The sequence below is a fragment of the Benincasa hispida genome, chromosome 6, assembly GCF_027475165.1.
Source record: "Benincasa hispida cultivar pf3 chromosome 6, pf3_genome.v1.1, whole genome shotgun sequence".
Classification (NCBI taxonomy): Eukaryota; Viridiplantae; Streptophyta; class Magnoliopsida; order Cucurbitales; family Cucurbitaceae; genus Benincasa; species Benincasa hispida.
In genome coordinates this window covers 2,541,530-2,562,810 of record NC_143483.1, presented here as the reverse complement: position 1 = coordinate 2,562,810, position 21,281 = coordinate 2,541,530, and the positions used below count along the sequence as shown (strand labels likewise).

At 34.2% G+C, this 21,281-nt stretch overlaps 3 protein-coding genes across 5 annotated transcripts; 2 read left to right on the top strand and 1 right to left on the bottom strand.

Annotated features, from left to right (window-relative positions):
* Positions 1–622: 622 nt before the first annotated feature.
* On the top strand, positions 623–4,724 carry LOC120080232 (SUN domain-containing protein 3-like). 2 transcript variants are annotated; one of them, XM_039034813.2, is made up of 5 exons: positions 623–752; positions 1,462–1,673; positions 2,456–3,729; positions 3,806–3,891; positions 4,467–4,724. In XM_039034813.2, exons 2-5 carry the CDS (start codon positions 1,511–1,513, stop codon positions 4,696–4,698), a joined length of 1,755 nt encoding a protein of 584 aa, XP_038890741.1. In that variant the 5' UTR covers positions 623–752; positions 1,462–1,510; the 3' UTR covers positions 4,699–4,724. The 2 variants fall into 2 exon arrangements, with proteins under 2 accessions (XP_038890741.1, XP_038890740.1); XM_039034812.2 differs by lacking the exon at positions 623–752 and adding an exon at positions 869–1,139.
* Positions 4,725–4,830: 106 nt separating this feature from the next.
* Positions 4,831–9,456, top strand: LOC120079654 (putative glycosyltransferase At5g03795). Its single transcript, XM_039033927.2, has 4 exons — positions 4,831–5,604; positions 7,190–7,422; positions 8,185–8,533; positions 8,609–9,456. The coding sequence occupies exons 1-4, from the start codon at positions 5,305–5,307 to the stop codon at positions 9,269–9,271; spliced, it is 1,545 nt and encodes a 514-aa protein (XP_038889855.1). The 5' UTR covers positions 4,831–5,304; the 3' UTR covers positions 9,272–9,456.
* A 79-nt stretch (positions 9,457–9,535) lies between these two features.
* LOC120079653 (dynamin-2A-like) lies at positions 9,536–20,667 on the bottom strand. Of its 2 annotated transcripts, none has more exons than XM_039033924.2 (22): positions 20,139–20,667; positions 19,438–19,488; positions 19,204–19,324; positions 18,790–18,882; positions 18,067–18,128; positions 17,766–17,883; positions 17,129–17,471; positions 16,586–16,733; positions 15,869–15,970; positions 15,649–15,768; positions 14,899–14,982; positions 14,521–14,648; positions 14,196–14,280; positions 13,969–14,116; positions 12,897–12,973; positions 11,893–11,949; positions 11,458–11,608; positions 11,145–11,305; positions 10,731–10,844; positions 10,551–10,618; positions 10,280–10,446; positions 9,536–10,148 (listed from the first exon to the last, which is right to left on the bottom strand). In XM_039033924.2, the coding sequence occupies exons 1-22, from the start codon at positions 20,298–20,300 to the stop codon at positions 9,913–9,915; spliced, it is 2,796 nt and encodes a 931-aa protein (XP_038889852.2). In that variant the 5' UTR covers positions 20,301–20,667; the 3' UTR covers positions 9,536–9,912. The 2 variants fall into 2 exon arrangements, with proteins under 2 accessions (XP_038889852.2, XP_038889854.2); XM_039033926.2 differs by having other exon boundaries at positions 17,766–17,878; positions 20,139–20,643.
* Between the last annotated feature and the right edge of the window lie 614 nt (positions 20,668–21,281).

Below are 21,281 nucleotides of genomic sequence, written 5' to 3'. Positions count from 1 at the left end.
GCTTAATACACAAAAAGAGACACATTGACAATTTGGGTCATAATTTAGAGGGCAACTCGTAGGAGGTGAAAGAAAGAAAGTATGTGCATTATTATGAAACGTGTAATAATGAAGAGACTTTGTTGATCTTTTCGCCCTTCAAATTAGACTATTTATTGTGGTCACTTAAGAATTTAATGATATTCATTTATCAATTTTTTTTCTTTTGTGTTTGATGATTCATAGTTTTGTTGAGTTTTGATGTAAATTTTTTATTTTAAAATTTTAAATGTTCAGTAATGTTTAAAATATCGATGTCGATATAAATATCGAAGCCTTAGTTTTACGGAATATTCGATGGAAATATACATAAAATTTCGATTTCAATGGATATTTTGGAAACATTATAAAAAAAATAAATAAATTTAAATTAGTAATTAATATTTGTATGATCTTTAAACCAATTAACATATATATTATTTATATTATATTTAAATTAGTAATATTTTATTACTTACTTGTCATATTTTTTACATTTTCTACTGCATAATGGAAACATCAATCCATCCCTATATCCAACCTATGGAAAGTTAAAAGATAATTGATGGAAATATCTAACATTTCGAAATCGAAATTTAATGCTATGGTAATAAGTTTTATATTTTGTTTTTCTTTCTAAATGATCTTTGAAAACAGATTGAGAAATCAGAAGCTTGAAGGCTCCGAAAAAGGAAGAACAGTTTCAAGTTTGATCCAAGGAAGCAAACTTTCAGGTACTCTCTCTCTGCCTCCATTAATGTCGAACTTCAAAGCGCTTTCTCATCTCTTCTCTGTCAAGAAGCACGAAACAGTAATAATTAAAGAAAGCAGACATTCTCCGGATGAATCCATCACTGTTTACTTTAATTACGAAAATGGCAATAAAGAAGGTAACAGTATTCTTTGAGTATTCTAATGGTTGACAATTCCCTCAATGACGAAGTAACCACGCGGAATTTCGCCTTAAACTACGTCGTTTCGTTCCACTTCCTTTGCTTCTCCCTTTTTTCTTCCAATTATTATCAATTTTTAATTTCTTTGGAAACTGAATCAATCTGCATCTTCCCTCCCTATCTATTTCTTTGGTTCTCAGCTTCTTCTGACACTGATTTTGAAACCAGGTTTGTTATTGGATTATGAATATTTCATTTTTATTACTGTAATTAGATAGATGTCTGATTTACATTCTGGGTTTTGCTATACATATGTTTTTTCCTCAACTTTGGGATGGATCTGGTATTTGGGTAATTGAGTGGAACTTCAATCGTGGGAATTTTAGTGGGATCTGCCCCTCTGTTTGCTTTCTATTCCTTTTCTGTGGAATTTGGGTTTCTGATTTGTATAGAAAGCGAAAATTACTCATTTTTAATGTGGATTATTGTATTCTATTTGGTATTTAGAGTTTGGTCGTGACCAAGACTTGTTCCCTCTTTTCTGATGCAGAGTGGCATCATTTTCTAGTTGATCAATCAGCAGTTTGAATTGATGTGCAATGCGGAGACCTGTTGGAGCTCTTCTGCGTGATAGAAGAGCTGTTCAAGTGCCTATTAGTGGAAGAAATCTTTTGTATAAAATTTCTGTGTCTTTGGTTTTTATTCTGTGGGGAGTTATCTTGCTCTTTAGCTTATGGTTCAGCCGTGGCGATGGCTGCCAAGGTATGCTTGCTTTAAACACAGTTTCGATGTCCTTAGTGAAGATTTGTTTGAATTTAGAAGGGAATTGAAACTAACTACACCATTCTCTTGTGATTTCTGATTCTGACTGAACTGTTTTCAATTGGTTTTTATCAGTTGGCTGCTTCCGTGTTTCCTACATATAATGGGATTCTGAGTAATTGTGCCGTTCTATTATCCCTTCTTTTATTTTCCAATCCGTTGGTTTTATAAGATTCAAAATTGTTTTGTTCCCCTTGTATTCAAAATTCTGGTGTCGGTTTTAGTCTTGTAATATTGGGTTGTGAATTTTCTCAACGCTGTTAACTGATAAGCACAATTGGCAATCCTTCACTAATGAAGTTCGAGCATAATAGGATGCAAACCCAGTATATCTGTGTGGGTATAATAGAGTAAGCCCACTATATGACCTTACAGTTCAAAGGATACAATAGAATAACCCCCTGCAGAGTACTTTGCTTCCTGAAATTATATTTATGTAGACGCTTCTTAGTGGAAACTTTAATGGAGTCCCTGAAGTTGGCTTCCTTTGCTTAAAATTTGTTTTATTTTGTTACCACTCTTGTAAGTTAGTTTCGAACTGTTGAACTGGTTTGGCTTTGTTATTAATCACCAACCTGGCTAAATTAAAATTAAAAAAGGATTTTCTACGCTAATAGAATAACTCCATGATTTATTGACCAGACTTGATATTGATAGTATTACTGACTGATTGTCTATACCCTTCTTTTCTTTGGGTTTCACTTCTTTTCTTTGGGTTTCAGAAGGATCAGTTTTACTTCCTGATGGTGTATCTACTTCAAATGAATCTAAATTGGAAAAGAACAAGGACTCTGACGTTTTATATGAACCTCCAATGGGAGAAACTGAATGTACCATTCATTTAAAAGATTCATGCTCAATTGATACTGCAAGCCCTGGTTCTGACAATGAAATACTTTCAAGTGAAGAAAGTAGCAGTCATATACAAGCTCCTACGAGGTTGCCTGAGGCTGAGAGCTCTAGCACTGGAGTAAAATCTGAAAGCAAACCTCTCAAGGGAGATATCTCGTCGGACACTGTTCTACTCAGCCTTGAAGAATTCAAAAGCAGAGCCTTTATATCCCGGAGTAAGTCTGAAACTGGCCAGGCTGGGAATCCTATCCATAGAGTAGAACCTGGTGGTGCAGAGTACAATTACGCTTCAGCTTCAAAGGGAGCAAAGGTTTTGGCTTTCAACAAGGAAGCAAAGGGAGCTTCAAACATTTTAGGCAGGGACAAAGATAAGTACCTCAGAAATCCATGTTCTGCTGAAGAGAAATTTGTTATCATAGAACTTTCAGAAGAAACCTTAGTAGTAACAATTAAAATTGCTAATTTTGAGCACCATTCTTCTAACTTAAAAGAATTTGAGGTACATGGGAGTTTGGTTTATCCAACAGATGTTTGGTTCAAGCTCGGTAATTTCACTGCTCCAAATGCAAAGCAAGCACATAGATTCGTTCTCAAGGACCCAAAATGGGTGAGATATTTAAAGTTAAATTTTCTTACCCATTATGGTTCAGAATTCTATTGCACACTCAGCACTGTGGAAGTTTACGGAATGGATGCTGTTGAGATGATGCTAGAGGATTTAATATCTGCTCAACATAAACCTTCTATATCAGATGAAGCTACTACTGATAAGAGAGTAATTCCCTCCCAGCCTGGACCCAATGATGAAGAACAACATGGTAGAGAGTTGCATTCTCTTGCTACTGAGGAAAGTGATGATGATGTTGTTTTAGAACTCACAAAGAGCAAGACACCTGATCCAGTCGAAGAATCACACCATCAACAGCCTGGCAGAATGCCTGGTGACACTGTTCTCAAAATTTTGACACAGAAAGTTCGTTCACTAGACCTAAGTTTATCTATTTTGGAGCGGTATCTGGAGGATTTAACTTCCAAATATGGCAATATATTCAAAGATTTCGACAAAGATATAGCAAATAATGATCTACTCATTGAGAAGACCCGAGAGGATATAAGAAATATTCGTAAAACCCAGGACATCACAGTATGTCATACTCGTGTCCTTTCAATTCATCTTTTGTTAATAACATTGCCTAAACATTGCTTTGTTGTCAATGTAGGACAAAGAACTTCGTGATCTCATTTCTTGGAAGTCCATTGTTTCCTTACAGTTGGATGGTCTGCAAAGACATAATTCTATCCTCAGGTTTAAATTCTATTTTGGTTCTCTGAATATAACTCTTAAATATTCTAAGTTTGTTCGCTTGAATTGTTAATAGAAACACGACATAGGTATATTCTGTTTATAACTCTTAAATATTCTATTCATTACTTCTTTCGAACGGTTAAATACTATTTATCACTTTGCACAAGTATTGTTTTTCTAATACAACAAAGATATTTCGTTGACAATTTTTTATTTTTCTTTTGTATTTTGCTCAACTATTTGTTTCCTTCCTACTTTCTTCAACATGTATCGTATCCAATAAAATTCCTCCATAAAATTATTCTTATATTTTAATTCTGGAAAGTATTCTCATACAGCCCCTTCTGTCCTTTTGATTCGCCCCCCTATTTTTGGCAAGCGTTATAATTTTTTTTATCATTCTTATCTAAGTTTTCCTTTGGAGAAGAAAAGAATAAAGATTTTGTCGTTGAAAGCTAACTGCACTGCCTAAAGTCACCTTAGCAATCTTTGTTACTTCAAAAACTGTGTAAAGTTCTCTTTGTAAAATTCTTCCTGTGGTGAAAGAGGCTGAAAGCTTCTGTTGTATTTTGCAGATCTGAGATTGAAAGGGTCCAGAAGAATCAGACTTCACTGGAAAACAAAGGAATAGTTGTTTTTCTTGTGTGCCTCATTTTTTCATCATTTGCTATTTTTAGGTTATTTTTGCACATTGTTCTTAGAGTATATGAAAGAACAAATAATTCCAGGAAATTTTGTTGTGTAAGCCCTTCCTGGTATCTATTGCTTTTGAGCTGTTGTATTATTCTTTTCATACAGTCACTGTAATCAAGGATTGCCCCCTTATTTCTCCATTTTCCTTCTCCAATGTAAATGCTCCATCTGCCCCCACCCAAAGTGAAGAATTAAAATATGAATATGAAAGATGAATGAGAAAGTAAGACTAAAAATAGATGTTTTTTGTTTCAATAAGAAATTCCAAATAGCCAAACTGACTTTTAGTTTTTATCTTGTGCCCTTGTGATTCAGATACAGTAATGGCTTAACTAATTACATTAAATGCATTATATAACATTAATATGTCATTACACATTGTCTTCTTTAATATTTGATATGGATATAGAACTTGAGATACTTTTAAATGCAATAGGAATAGAAAGAAAGAAACAGAAAACAAAAAAAGAAATGTTTGGATAATAAGGTTGGTATCAATCTTTAGAAGGAAAATGCAATGATTGTAATATGAATTTGTAATAGAAAGAATCACAATATGCAAGCCAACAAGATCTCAAAACAGCATTAATATGTATGAGAATTGAGAATCTCCTTCAAATTCAGCAAGGAATGACTCACAAAGAAGCAATGAATCTTTGGAACTATGAGTTGTTATAACATTATAGTTATTATTAGTACACATTCACAAGCATTGTGTTGATGATGATGATGATGGAAGATCAAAGGCATGGAGAAGGAGAAATGGAGCATTATTTTAAGAAGCCATTCTTCTCATCTTTTTCCCCATTTTTGTTTGTGTTGGTTTTACTTCCTTCTCTTGTACTAGTTTTTCTAGTTTGTAAGATTGATTTGGAGATTCCTTGGAGGACTGGCTTGGATAAAGACTTCTCAAGTTTGCAAAGCTCACAACTTCATTCTTTTTCAAATAACATTTCTTCTCCTAAGTTGCTTGAACCAGCTGCTTTGGACCTCAATGGACAGTCTTTTCCCCCTCCAATTGTAAGTATAATCTTGGTTTTTCACACTTTGATACACTTTTTTGTTTGCCTCCTTATAATTAAATGATGTAGACAAGACTATTTAATCACTCTTCCCAGTTATAGGCCAGATCTTTTTTCTTTTTTTTTTTCTTTTTCCTTTTAGCCTTTAAACCTCATTTCACAGTCATGGATAAGTGGTCCTTTTGAGGTGTATTTGGGACTCCAACTTGCCGTAGGGATATGTGTCGAAAAAAGATGATATTAATGGTTATTTTAACGTTGGTTTTAGTAAAACTATTCACAACTCAATGGTTAAAATAACAAAATTTTCTTTCGTCTAATGTTTTCAATGACTCTATCATCGATGACCAACTCCGGTGACTAACTATGACGACTATCTCTTGCAATCATTCTAGCGAGGACTACCTCTGACGCCCAATTTCTATGACAACCACCTTAAACGACTAGCTCTGACGCCCAATTTCGACAATCCTCTGAAATTTATTTAGGAAAAAATACATTTTTGATCCCTATATTATGAGTCTAATTTTTATTCGGTCTCACGTTTCAAAGTATTACACTTTTGTTTTTGAATTTTAGTTTAATTTCTATTTGATCCTTAGTTTTCATTTTATCACTAAGTTTCAATATTTTTATACTTTTATTCTCAAGTTTTATTAATTCTCACTTTGATAATTGGTGTTAACTTTCACATGAAAGATTCGTCAAAATAATTTATTTATAACTAATTTAATTCTTTTAAATTAATTACGAGCGTTAATATCATAGAGTAACAGTGAATAATTAGTGAAAAATAAAAAATATAAGTATAAATCTCGAAATTTTAGAGACCAAATCGAAACAAAATTCAAAAGTCAATGATTAAAAAGTACGATTTTAAAACTTAGGTATCAAATAGAACTTACATTCAAACCTTAAAGATAAAAAGTATAGTGTTTTGAAATTTGGAAACCAAATAAAACTGGACCCAAACTTAGAGACAAAAGACCGTTTTCCTTTTTATTTCTCTGCCTCTCAATTTTTGTCTCTCTTTCTAGCCTTTTTCTCTCCTGATTTTTTTATCTACTTCTCAAACTTTTTTCTCCTAACGATTTGTACCCTTAAGTAGAAAAATCTAATTTCGAAGTTGATAGTATAATTAGTTGAGCGAAGCTCGTACCAACAACAATTCGTTCCTCTAAATTATTTCTCTCTCGTTTACATTTTTTCTCTCAACTCTTTTTCATGTTTAATCTGTATCCTTTGATCTATTTCTACTGTTTTTGCTTCCTATAAATTTGTGTTTCTCTTCATCCCCTCCCCTCCACCAAAACGAACATAGTTCAACTGGCAAGTTATATTAAAGACTAAGAGGTCTATAGTTCGAATCTCCACTCCTATTGAATTTCCCTCTAAACTTTTCTTTAATTCTGTTCTTTCCTCTCAAATATGATGCCCTAGTAATTTGATCATTTAGAAATCATATCGAAAAACATACACTAACCATTCAAAAACTCTTTTAATCATTTCAAAATCACACCAAAAAATGTAATTTTGCATTGTGTTGCTAAATAAAAACTGCATTATTGCATCATGATCATCAGGAAGAATTACAGAAAATAGAACGTGAAAACAAAGAAGCCAATGGAAAAGGTGCAACTTCAAGAATCAGCAGAATTAAGAGATATAGTAAGTTGAAGAAAATAGAGGAGAATTTGGGAAGAGCAAGAGCAGCCATAAGAGAAGCTGCTCAACTTCATAATCTTACATCTATTCATCATGATCCTGACTATGTTCCTATAGGCCCAATATACAGGAATCCAAATGCTTTCCACAGGTATATGTAAGGTTAAATTACAATTTTAACCGTGATGTCTTCATCTAGTTACAATTTGATTCCTATATTTTTAAAGTTTTTGTTACTGTATTTTTGTTTCTATTAAAACTTACTCGATCTTGCTCCCACTATTGAAAAGCATACGAAATATAAGTGGTATACATTTTCGTGAACGTGACGAGTGAACTCCATGACGTAACAATTTTAGTCTCTATGCTTTAATCAATTATTTCAGTTTGGTCCTTATGCTTTTATATTGAAAAATTATTCTCTTTTATGTTATGATTAAAATTCTCTAAATGTCTCTGGTATTGTTAATCTAGAAATAAATTATTTGTAAATGTAACCCGCGAGTTTCATTATGTGACATTTTGTTTTAGTGTTATATAAGTTGCTTTCTTTTCTTTTCTTTTCTCTTCTCTTCTTTTTTGAGTTCAATAATGTATGGACTACAAGATTCAAAACATTGGTCTCTTGGTCATTGACATTTGTTTTAACCAGTTAATTTAAGTATTATTTTAGAATATAAACTATAATGTTTATTGATGTATATATAGTGCAACCATGATCAACTTATGTTATATTTCAATGGGGCAGAGATATCAAGAAAAAGATGGATGATACATGATGTTTTAAAGTAAAGGGACTAAATTCAAACTAAATTCAAAAGCTTGAATATATATATATATATATATATATATATATATATATATATAACTTTATTTAGTTCAAATCATTAAAATGAAGAGGGTGCCTGTGCAGGAGCTATCTAGAAATGGAAAGGCTTTTGAAGATATATGTATACAAAGAAGGAGAGCATCCAATGTTCCATGAAGGTCCATGTAAGAGCATATATTCCACAGAAGGAAGATTCATTCATGAAATGGAAAAGGGAAATTTGTATACTACCAATGACCCAGATCAAGCCCTTCTCTATTTCCTCCCATTCAGTGTTGTCAATTTGGTTCAGTATCTCTATGAACCAAACTCTCATGAAGTTAATGCCATTGGAGTTGCAGTCTCAGACTACATCAATGTCATCTCTAACAAACATTCTTTCTGGAATCGCAGCCTTGGTGCTGATCATTTTATGCTTTCCTGCCATGATTGGGTAAGCTTTGGAAATTGAACGAGCAATGGTTCCCGCACTCGGTTAGATCTCACCTTTCTTTCTTCTTTGATGCAGGGGCCACGCACAACTACGTACGTTCCACTTTTATTCAATAACTCCATCAGGGTATTATGTAATGCGAATGTTTCTGAAGGTTTCCGTCCCTCTAAAGACGCATCGTTTCCTGAAATCCATCTTAGAACGGGAGAACTCGATGGGCTTCTTGGGGGTCTCTCGCCTTCTCGTCGACCTATTCTTGCATTCTTTGCAGGCCGTTTACATGGCCATATAAGGTACCTACTCCTGCAGGAATGGAAGGAAAAAGATGAGGATGTGCTTGTTTACGATGAGCTTCCAAGTGGTATATCATACAATTCGATGTTGAAGAAGAGTAGATTTTGTTTATGCCCTAGTGGCTATGAGGTAGCCAGTCCAAGGGTTGTGGAAGCCATTTATGCTGAATGTGTTCCTGTTTTGATATCTGAAAGCTACGTTCCTCCTTTCAGCGATGTTTTGAATTGGAATTCATTTGCTGTGCAAATACAAGTGCAGGATATACCAAAGATAAAACAGATACTAAAAGGGATATCTCAAACTCAGTACTTGAGAATGCAGAGGAGAGTGAAGCAAGTACAGAGACATTTTGTACTCAATGGAACTCCCAAAAGATTTGATGCTTTCCATATGATACTTCATTCTATCTGGCTCAGAAGGTTGAATATACACATTCAAGATTAAAGCCACCTTCACATATTTTTGTATGATCCTTTTTCAACATATTTTTTTAGCTTCCCAAAAGTAAATAAAATATCAAAAAAAGGGGGATAAAAGGCATTGTCTTTGCTATTTTGCTAGGTAGAGAGGGGGAATGCCCATTTTTTCATAATCTTTAATATTGACATTTTGATTTTCATTTGAATTCATCCTTCTGCAGTTCAAGCAGAACAAGGCACCCCAAATATTTAACTAGAAACCCAATGAAGAAAAGCAAATAGCTCACAATTTCAAATTACAACCCTCACTCCACTAATAACTGAATATTATATATAACCCATCAGAGATGGATTGTGGTACATACAAAATCATAACTGATACATTCAAATACATGTTTCTTGTCCAAAAATGAATGGGGCAATGGTAGAACAAAACCTTAAAGAGGGGGGAAAAAAAATCAAGAATCCCTTGAATCTAGTATTGTATATGAAGACAACAGTATAACCTGACACTAAGAAATGTTATATATACACAAACCTCTCCACTTTTATGTTTCTAGTAGAATATGAGCTTGAGGAGATCACTAAATGAATCATGAAGTGGAGCTTAATCTTGCCCAATGTTGCAGAGACAATATGAAGCATCAAGTAAGATCTGTTATAGTGCTAGAAGTATTTGGAACCAGAAGACGACTGCGGAGGCGCTGGTGGCAGCCGGTTTGGAGTACGACGGCTGCTAGAGTTTGAACCTGAGTTTATGTCACCATTTTGTGCGGGATCACTTGAATGTCTACTGTGGCCATTGGAAGAAGATCTTCTGTAATCAACCCGACCATTAGCAGCAGCATCAAATGCAGATCTCCATTCATCTCCAGGTGATCCGCTAGTTTTGGGACTACTTTCTGCAAAGGTTGAAAATGTTACACAAGGTTGGGGGGGGGGAAGGTAACAACGAAGCATCTTTTTGAATTTTGAGGTGAGCAATAGAACGTGCATACAAACAATGAAAGCAGCAACGAATGACCAAAACTACCTGCACCACTATCGGACCAACCAGCACCAGCTGCTCGATTATCGTGAATGCTGAGCTGGCGCGTAAGTTTTGAAAGGAGAGAAGATTGTTTTTGATAACGTTCTCTCCTCCGTTTTACATTCTGGTCCTCCTGAAGAAGCTCCTCAATCCTAGCCGAGCTTTGGGCACTGTTTACAGAGTTAAAAGACAATTAAAAAGGATCAGAGAGGCTATGTATGAATATAGATCAAGAAAAAATCAAGTCTAAACCAACATTAAGACCAAAGTCTACCTGATCGAGCTATATAATTGATTTAGCATGTCTTCCTTGGCCTTCTCAACTTGACAAAGGACAACAGCCTGCAAAATCAACAACTTACTAATGAAAATGTGTTGCAGACAAAGACATCAGCTACTTGGGATAATCATTCTAAACGTAAGTTTCCACATAACCAAACTATTCCAAACTTACCTTGGGAACATTTGCAGCCAAACTATTCAAAACTGCTTCAACATAACCACGAACTTCTTGAGACATCCACCTCAGTTCTTCTTCAGGATCAGCAGGTTTTCGAGCCATAGTATCCTAAAAAAAAGTCGATAAATTATTTAACATTAATTCCAAAATACAATCAAAAGCAAGAAGAATAGAAAATTTAAAGTACGTGAGAAGTGATTAATTTAGGCTCAACTTCCAAGGAAAATAGCTTAAGAAACAAATAGAACATTAAATAGAAAAAGCAACAAGAAAGAAAGCATATGCAACATCCTATCACATTCCAAACAGTAAACACAAATACCCACGAATGTAGGATAATTATCTAAATGTGAACGAATTCTGAAAAAGAAAAAGAAAACAAAAAAAAAAATCAGAGCGATGACATACTAGAGAACCATCAGATAGACTCTGCCGCATGGTAAGACCACCTTCGGAGGATGCACCTCTAGTTTGTCCTCCTCTGGATGGTTGAATGACATTGCGTATCTTGTTTGTCCATTCCACCTTGTCTGCAGCACTCTCCGCTTTCAAAACAACAGCAGTATGGGCTGAAGAACAAAGCACAATTAAGTCAGCAAGCAGGTTTTTAACATGGAATTTACAGATTTGGAACATTTATGAAAAGAATCTTATGACATTTAAAATGTCTTCTTTATAGGAATACGACATTTAAAGTATCAAAATCCTTATGTAACTTTACCTTTCAAAACAGTTTTATATGGAACCTTGCTGGTAATCTTAAACACAAGACTTGATCCTTTTCCAGAGTCTGGCCCATTAGCCTTTTTATCCTTTGAACTCTTTGAAGGTGTAGGCTCTTCCTCATCTGTAATTTCTTCGATATTACAATCCTGTAAACATTTTGACAGTCAAGTGTGGCAATTCAGGTAAACAACAGTATGACAAAATCATAAAAAAAATCATTGCTAAACTTCCAGTACATCTCCAAGAATGTCAACAAAACTCACAAGATATGGCCACCCCCAAATTCCCATCTATAGTGATGTTTTATTGTCTTAAATGATTGTGCATGAGAATATACAAAATGAGACTTAATTATAGAAGAAAAAGAAAAGCAAATAATTATTTGTGAAACTTGAAATAGGAAGGAGATGGCGTTGTATGCGTGTGATACCTCTAAAGTAATGACACCACGAAAGTATCTTTCTTCTTGCTTCTTGGTGTATCTAAGCTGCACAATGAGGGTAAAATAAAAGTAAATAAAGGTAATAATAATAGACATATGCCACCTATTTCAAATAAAAAGATAAATAATAGATAAATGTAACAAGAATGCAGAACATAACATTTCTCCCTGTGACCACACAAAAAGATGGCATGGCTGAAACGGTTAAGTGAACTAATTTACTTAACCTTCACATGTGATATCATCGTACACTCAAAGAACAGTGAAGCTACTACAAGATTATCAGCTGTTATGTAATGGGTAGATAATCGTCAACACATGAACTTATGATCACCAGAAACATCCCCATAATCTACTCAGATTTTTCCTCTTCAATATAGGAAACAAACATATGAAGGTCAATGTAATGAAAGAGCACATTGTAAAAAACAAGTGAAATAAATTTCTCACTTGAAAACAAGAAGCACAATCTCTGGTGGAACTATATAAGCAGTCCCTAACCAAACTTAAATGGAGAGAGTAAATTTTACTCTAAGGAGCATTTTGATGTATGCAAAAATCCTTCTAATCATGATACACACAATAGAACACATATTTTGGCTTCAAGTATATAAGCTTCTAGCACCTTAAACACATATCAATATTATTGACACTAAATCCCTGTTAACAATTACAAAACAGGATACTATGTTATTAATAGAATTTTAGTAATCTCCAACTATCTTACTTAAGGAGTACGAATGGATGAGCCCAGCTACAAGTACAACACATGGTTCCCACATTCTAAAATTATAATATAGTTTACACAGTAGTAATAAAGCATTAATATTGATGTGATGTCCAGAGCTACAACCTGTGGAATTTACATTAAGAACAGTCCTGAAATGCATGTGAAAAGAACAAATGCTACACTATCTGACTAAGTATTGAGGAATCAATAACCACCCATTTGCACTGACCATTAACGCAAACATCCACAAAATTTTACATACCTTCCCAGTCTTCTCATTCAAAACAAACCATCGCCTGCTCCATCCATTAGTTTTTGTACTTTTCTTTAACAAGAAACCTACAAATAGAAACAAAAATTTAAAAATAAACCTGTAAATTTAATAGTCGTCTTAAAGTTTACTCTGAAACAAACTGCTCTACTAGTAATGCAACCACAGTGCACAAACTATGATATAAACCATCATACAGAATTCCATATGTATAACAGCCGAACTTCAAAATTGCAGACAGATAAAGACAGTTTGACATGAGTACAATATAGCATGGATATGCCAACAAATAATAACTATAAATTGTACAGAAGAATAATATTACATTAAAAGTTCATTCATTCTACATATTCAAAATGACACAGCATTTTACTTTCTATAAAAAAAAAAAAGTTTAATGGGCTCCACAACCAATAAACGTAGGTAAGCGTTTCAATAAGTTATACATAATAAATAAGGGTTAAAAAGCAAATTCAAAAACCAAATGAGTCTTCAATTATTCACAATAATTCCAACGGCCTAGTCCCAAGTCATTCCTTGATTTGTCTATTTCTAGTTCCTTTCTTTAATCCATGAGTCCAAACATAACTAAGTGCCAGAAAAAAGTTAAAGAGTCAAGACTATAGTTTGAGTGTCCAACTTTGATCTGAAGTCCAACACGTACCAATCAGCACTCGTGGATGCATCCAAAATAAAACTGTCATTCACGTGTAACAGACAAATTGCGTTTAAAGTATTTTAGTTCATCTCTATTTTAAAAACTAGATGATCAAGATCCTGCTGTATATTCCAAGAGTTGAACACATTTCAGCTTGGGGGATTTACCAGAATAACAACTCCAAACGAATCAGAACAAAGTTTACTAATCAAGATGTACACAGTTCATTTAATCCAGATTTAAGAGATAGAGAGAAAATAGAAACAGAAGTTCAATTAATCATCTTAATTTAAAAGAAGGGAAAAAGAGTCTGCTAAAAAACAAATCTCAAAATGCCTTCATGAACAGTTTGAAAGAAATATTCATGATGAAAGTCAAAACCCAGTAATAGTATTGCATGCATACCAGCTGTTATCTCTCCCTCAACACCTGCTGTCTTCAAACCCGAACTTTCCTTCTCTTCCTTCTCTTCCTTCTCTTGCTTACTAGGTTTTTCTTTCATTGATTTCAAGCTTCCACCAGCTTGCTGACTATTTGTTTGAGGACTACTTTCCTGGTAAAAAAAGATATACTAGTGAGAATGGAAAACAGAAAAGAGAGTCAGCACCCCTCTGTTCACTCAGATTACTCACCCTGTTTGACACCGCTTGTTCAGCCTCTTGTGCTTTTTTTGATGATCTAGTCTTCACTTCCTCTTCCCGGCGCTGTCTTTCCATCCTAAATTGAGAATTAGGAATTGACATCATTTACAATCAATTTACAATTAAAATTTAAAATTTGTCACAAAAAATTGCATAGCATGCATATGCATAGGTGGTTGTGGAGCAGAAGAGATTTCTATTGGAATGTGCACAGCATTCAAGATCTTAAAACAGATTAGCAATATCAAAATTTTCCCTTCTCCTTTCTCACGGCACCACAAAAAGGCATAGCAGTAAAAGATTGTACCAAGCTTACCTTCTTTGTACAAGACGTATGAAGTGTTGTGGTGGGACAAATGCTCGCTCCATGTCAACTAACGCCACAACCATCTTTTTTGCTTCATTTTTAAACCCATCCAGTGCAGCACTTGCAATGGCCACAACCTAGGAAAATAATTTATTTTAGAGGGTGGGGAAACAGCTGGTTGTAGCTCTATTACAAGAAACAGCGTTTGTGAAAAAAACAATAAGAAACCCTTTGTTAAAAGAATTACAGCCTATATAATAAAAAATTTCAGCACAAAAAATAAATAACGATGCAAACTACAAAAGGATATAAAATAAAAATTTAAACTATGAAAAGTTAAGAGGCTAAACAATCAGATCAACCAAAATAAATAAATAAACTACTCACCTCTCTTTTGAATGGTGGGTATCTTCCAAGACCTGGGGTGCCATTAGCAGCAGCAGAAACAATATCTATCAAAACTCTATGCACCTATATTTTTGTCAAACCAGAAACATAATCAATTTTTTTAACAATTCAAAGAAACAAAAAAAGCTCCTAGCTCCTTGTTAAAGAAATTAGAGAAATTACGAGGCTAAGAGTAAAAATATCCTTGTAATCCCAAATTCTATATTAATATCCTTATAATCCAAATTCTATATTTTGGGGTTCTAAATAGTCTCCTCAATTATCAATTTAACTTTTTCTTTAATTATTCCCTATTTTGCTTAATTTGGATTGAAGAGCCTCTTCAAAATCGATCCTGGCTTTAGAAATATGGAAGGATATCCCATCTTTCCATTAGTAAAAATATCCTTGTAATCCCAAATTCTATAATTTAGGGTTCTAAATGGTCTCCTCGATTATCAATTTAACTTGTTTTTAATTATTCCCTCTTTTTCTTAATTTGGATTGAAGAGCCTCTTCAAAATCACTTCTGGTTTTTGAAGTATGGAAGGATGTCCCATCTTTCCATTTTTTCTGTGGTAACAAATTGTCCATCATCCACCAAAAAAATTTAATCAAAACAAAAGAAATTTATAAGCTAAGGCTCAAATTCTAAAAGCGATCTCAAGACAACAAAGAAATATTCCACGATGAATTAAGTACCCCAAAATTTAAGAAGCTAAGCATTTCAGGCCCTTGTGTATATCTTACCTCATCAACACAGAGACGTGATGGTTCTTTCGCAAGCTCCAAAACACCTTTTATTAAAGATCTCAAACCTTTCTCTGGTGAGATAAGATAAGGCTGATAACCATCAGCTTCTAATACAATCTGTTACAGAGAAGTCAAGAATGAATCTACAGCTAGATAAAACATAAACAGCTGGGAAAAAACAAAAAACAAAGAAAAAAAAAGGAAAGATAAAACATACCCTCTTCACATTATTAATATCGAAGTGTCTGTCTAAAGGCAATTGCTTAATTCGATTTGGAAAATTCCCCTCAAAGCTAGCAACAATTTTCCAACCTGCACCCTGAAATATGCTAGGTATTGTTAGACTTCTAGATCAAAACCCTCTACTGCAGTTCCCCGAGGGTTAGCTTTGTTCTGATGCAGAAATTAACAAGATGAAGTGCATGCTCTATGAGTACACTTCCAATCACCTCCAAGTGAGTTTAAAAGACAGGAAGTAGAGAAATATGAAATAAGCACGAAAACAGAGAGGGGGAGATTAACAAGATAAATTCTACATCCAACCAGCGATGAGGGGCAAAACTTCTTTGAATTCAATTCACCAATTCCAAGTCCCTGACAACCTCTTTAAATCGATATCATCCTTCACCTTACAATTTGCTTCCATTTCCCCCTTCCACGTGTTTCAACACATCCATACTTCTACAGTAAGAAATTAACTTTGTAGCGAAGTCCAACATAAGATTAACTTAAATTATGAGAAATAGTTTGTTTACACAGAAGATTACCATGCTTAACAATTTTATAGAAAGAATACAGAAGTTGAAGAGAGGCACTCTAAGTGTCTAGCCCCAACCTAAACTAAAGACCATGATAACTATAAAATAGAAGCATCCCAAACTTGTTGTGCAGTAGAATTGTGAAAAAAGTAAATAAATAAAATAGAAGACCCTACCTCACCAGAGCCTATGTGCTGGAGAAACTTATCTTCAAACTCACGGCAAAGTTCCAAAGCTAGAGCTCTAGTCCCCTCAACACCATTCACCATTTGCTCACCAAGCCTAACCAACTCATCCTGAACAACTTGAGACTTCCCTTGTAACCTTGAATAAAAGTAGGACATAGAAATCAATAGGGAGTTAATTTCCTCCCATGTATTAAAAATATTTATTTTATCAATCTGAAATTCTGCCAGATAAATATGTCACTAGGAAACCACAAATATGGCAGACTCCATTTCAACTCAGATAGTGGAATCAACCTCAGAAGCACTTTAAAATGCAAACTATATGAAGTTTTAAATCACAAATGCCAGAAATTAAAACATCTTCATAGTTGTCCATGATTTTTTTACCCAGGATATATTGTGAGAAATAGGTGGTCTATTTGTTAATACACTTGACTAGGTACAACAGAAATGACTGGAGACAAAAAAAACTAAGATATGCACAACAATTTGTAAATAAAAATTTCCTCATAAATTTTGGGAAATATTTACCCAGAGAGAAGATTAGGAAGCCGCACTTTCATGCACTTCCGGATCTGTTGGGACAGTGCACCAACTAAAGCTAGCCTGCCTAGCTTACTTTGAGGGGCACCAGTTAGTATAGATTTTAGACTTTCACTCTCTGCTCTCCAAGCAGTCTCCATGGAATTCTCAGAGCCAACAGATCCAGACTGTGCAGTAGCTATTGAAACAGATTGACCAATTAAAGCAACCCATGGGATATCTGACGCTCGTGCTGGCCCTTGATTTAACAGGAGAGCTTGCACTGCAGCAAGAGATTTCTGGTCTGAAGAAGCTTGGTCAATTTTGCTAATTACACCAATGGTTCTGGTACCTATATTGAGGATATCTCTCAGATTGAATCACTTAAAGAATACAGTGGCATAGAGAGAATAAAAGATGCATAATTTGATATAAATCAACAAAAACAAAATTTTAACATTGAAATTGATCCCTATAAACCAAATAAGGAAAACTAAGAAAGAGGAAACAAAGATTCATGATAAATAATCGTGGTGGTGAATATAAAAAGGAAAAACGCAGTAATTAAAATTTATTCCCAAGGTATACAAATAACATTACACTGAATTCAGAAAAGAAATGAGATCATGACTGCGAAGCATAATACCATCTTTATCAAATTCCTTGGCAGATCTTAGGGCTCTAGATGAAGCAATTTCAGGAGCCTGAGCTGCTGGTACAATAACTAGCAAAATTGCATCATTGTGTTCGGCATATTCACTAACCTATGCAAAAACCATCAAAATATAATTACTTATACCATTGACAACAGTCTACAAGCTACTCCAAACTATCACTTGGTTAAGAATAAATGCATAAACCATCTACATGGATAATGAATCAGAATTCGGCCAAAAAGTATTCATCTTTTAATAAGTATATAAGCAAGTCCATGAACAACTACTTACCACAGAATCATCCATGGCCCGTTGATCAAGCCCAGGTAAATCAACCAACTTCAATGGAGGTGCTGAAATGAAATTGTGCAAATGAAAATTGAAGGAAACAAATAACTGAATGAACTAGAGACAAATAGTTGATAATTTATAACGAAAAATGTCAGTGTATGTAAGAACTTAATTATTTCAACATTACAGAAATGAAAATAAAATAAAAAAATCAGAAATTTGACCATCGTCTGATAAAATCCTATTCACATAGAGTGCAGCAGATTTTCATTTTTTTTTTTCGACGTTCTCTGAATAGTTACAATAAATTATAAACTTCCTTCACTGGCTTTAGCTGAGTACTTCTTTGCATAGTAGGCAGTTGTTGCCTATATTTCCTTTATTATGGACAGGAAACTGAATGTGTTGTGCATAGTTAATTTACGTACGAGATTAACCCATTCACACAATCTATATGATATACTTGATTATGTATTTCTTTTTTCATGTAAAGCAGTGGTTGAGAGGAATGGCATAATACTTGATTCGGTGGTTGTCATAGTAAGCCATTCAAATAAAAGTTTTTACCACCACTAATTCGCCATGCACACTTTTTAAAGTCATGAGAAGTTCACAATTTCAAAAAATATATATAAAAGTATTATATATTAAATTAAATTATTATTAATAAGAAAAATTAGAGACTTGTACTGCATACTCCAATGCCCAGATGAACAAACTAACCTGTACTTGTGCGAAGCTTTAGATATATTTCATCTCGGCCCTTTCCTGAAGAACCCTTGCTCAACCTGTCCTGTAGAGAATGTCTCAAAGCACCTAAAGAACAATTGGAATTAGTGCTGACATTAAATATAGGAGTTTACCTAAATAACCATTAATATCTAAAATAGCATCACCTCTTATACTAAAATTATAGTATAGGTGATGCATAACCAAAAGCTTACAAAGGAGAAGGTGCTAGAGCCATTCTACAACCAAGGCCCATTCGCAGATCATTGATACATGAAAAGTTCACACAGAATGATGCTAATTGAAATGAAAAGAGAAGGATGGACCGAGACAGAGAGAAAAAAAAGAAAAGAAAAGAAAATGTACTTTATGAAATTTAAGAAACGAGCATTTTGTTTAGTTACTAACTTGCAGAAACCTGTTGAGATTTATTATCAATCTGCAGAATTATTGATTTGCTACTCAAAGAACCATCCCTCTGTAGATCAATGCTTATTGGAGCTCGCGTAGCACCATTTTCACCCGTTGGCTGAACACAGAATAGAAAATAAATTACACATCAGAATAGTGTACTCATAAGATTGGCCTGTAGATCAATAGAAAGAAAGGAAGGAAGAATAAACCAAGTAAAATTTAACTTACCAACACAGGATGCCCAATTAAACTATTCAAAACTGCAGATTTGCCAGCGCCCTGAAAATTATTATTAAAGAAATAAAGATATGAAAGACATCTTCATAAAATAATCGAGTGTAAATTTTGAAGGTTATAAGAACGTTCAATAGGAACTGAATAACATATCCAATACAGAATTGTTGACTGAAGAAAGCTTAAAATTATGCATGTAAATACAACTCCAACTGCAAACCATGATTAATAAAAAATTCCAACTGTAAAAGTACGATCACACTAGAATTTTCACAGCCGACCAATCTCTAGCAACTCTCATGGCACAACAATCTAAATAAATAATCCATCGCACTTCTAAAAATATTACTGTCCCACTACAAGCACTAAGACTTTGTTACAACGGTCAATCCATGAAGCCGGCCTTGCAACTCATGCATCAACAAGTTAGTAAGAAATAAAACAATGAACTAAGAAACACGCCCCATCACAAGGGAGCTGCAAATTTTTCTTATATAGCAACTATAAATTCAAAACTCTAACAAGCAGACGACATTAAATTTCACATCGTTTCATTACTAGAATGCTCCAGCAAGTTGGGAGACCCAGATAGACACGAAGATCTGCCGCCTCAGACTATCAAATTATAAAAAACTGATCCGATATCCAAAACCCAGTAACAAAGTAAAGAAAACAGGAAGAAACAGTAAACTCACAACATTGCCCAAAGCCACAACGTTGAGGAAAGTCGTAGCCCTACGAGAAGAAGCGCTAGAAGTAGAATTGTCATCAACATCTTCATCGGCAAGCAAAGCCGCCGCTTGGCGCATCGATTCAGACAGTTCTCCCAACTCCTCGATCGCATCCATTGCATCCATAGAAAACTACCCAAGATCAACGATCTAAAACTAAGAAAAACCCAACTGAAGTAATCGGTAGAAAGGACAAAAAGAGTAGAAATTTGAAGAGGGGGAAGATGAAGAGATCGATTAGAGAAGAACCCTAGAAGAGAGATCTATAAGAAGGTAGAACTGGGTATCTGTAAAAGATTTTGAATTTGAAGAAATGAAGAATTGAAGAGGTCTGTAAAGTTGAAATTTTGGAGAAACGAGGGTTATAAGAACAAAGGAGAAGAGGAAGAAAGTTCCCACTTTCTCTCTCTAAAAGACTCTCTTTCTCTCTCTTACTGTCACTGTTAAGTTCTTTGCGTTTTGAAATGTTAAATTCAATTTTCTCATCCAACCTGTTTTCAATTTGATTTGAATTTTCTTTTTTATATATTTTTTAAAATAAAGTATTTATTATGTCATTATTATTATTTCGGTGGTGGCCGGTGGGTGCCTTACCACTTCGGCACTTTTTTTTCCAAAATATTCTTTTAAGTTCAAAAATAGAAATTTAGAACATGTTTGGATCGGTTGTCGTTGATGTCGAAATTTGGTATTAACAGTGAATTTATAATTTATAATATTGATAGTCCTACAAAATAATAAGATCTAACATTAGTGTGGTATCATCTTCAAGACCTAAATGATAGTTGTGAGTTTTACTCTATCTGTGTCGCTTTCTATTTATAATGCTTCACGGTTGAAATGAGAGAGATAATCTTCATGTTTCTTGTTTAATAGTAAGGAGTTGGGTTGGTAGTTTATGTTGATCATGTCCTCTAGAAGTTGCTTCACAAACACTTGAAGCCAATTCTTAAAAAGAGGAGATCGACTTCTACTTTAGCCGCCTGAATTACACCATTTCCTTGTAGGTCTTATGAGTGTGAAAGAGAATGTTCGACACTTGATTCCATCCCAAACTCTGTGAAATTTAATTCATGACCAGATTGTATCTAGATGCTTTACAGGATC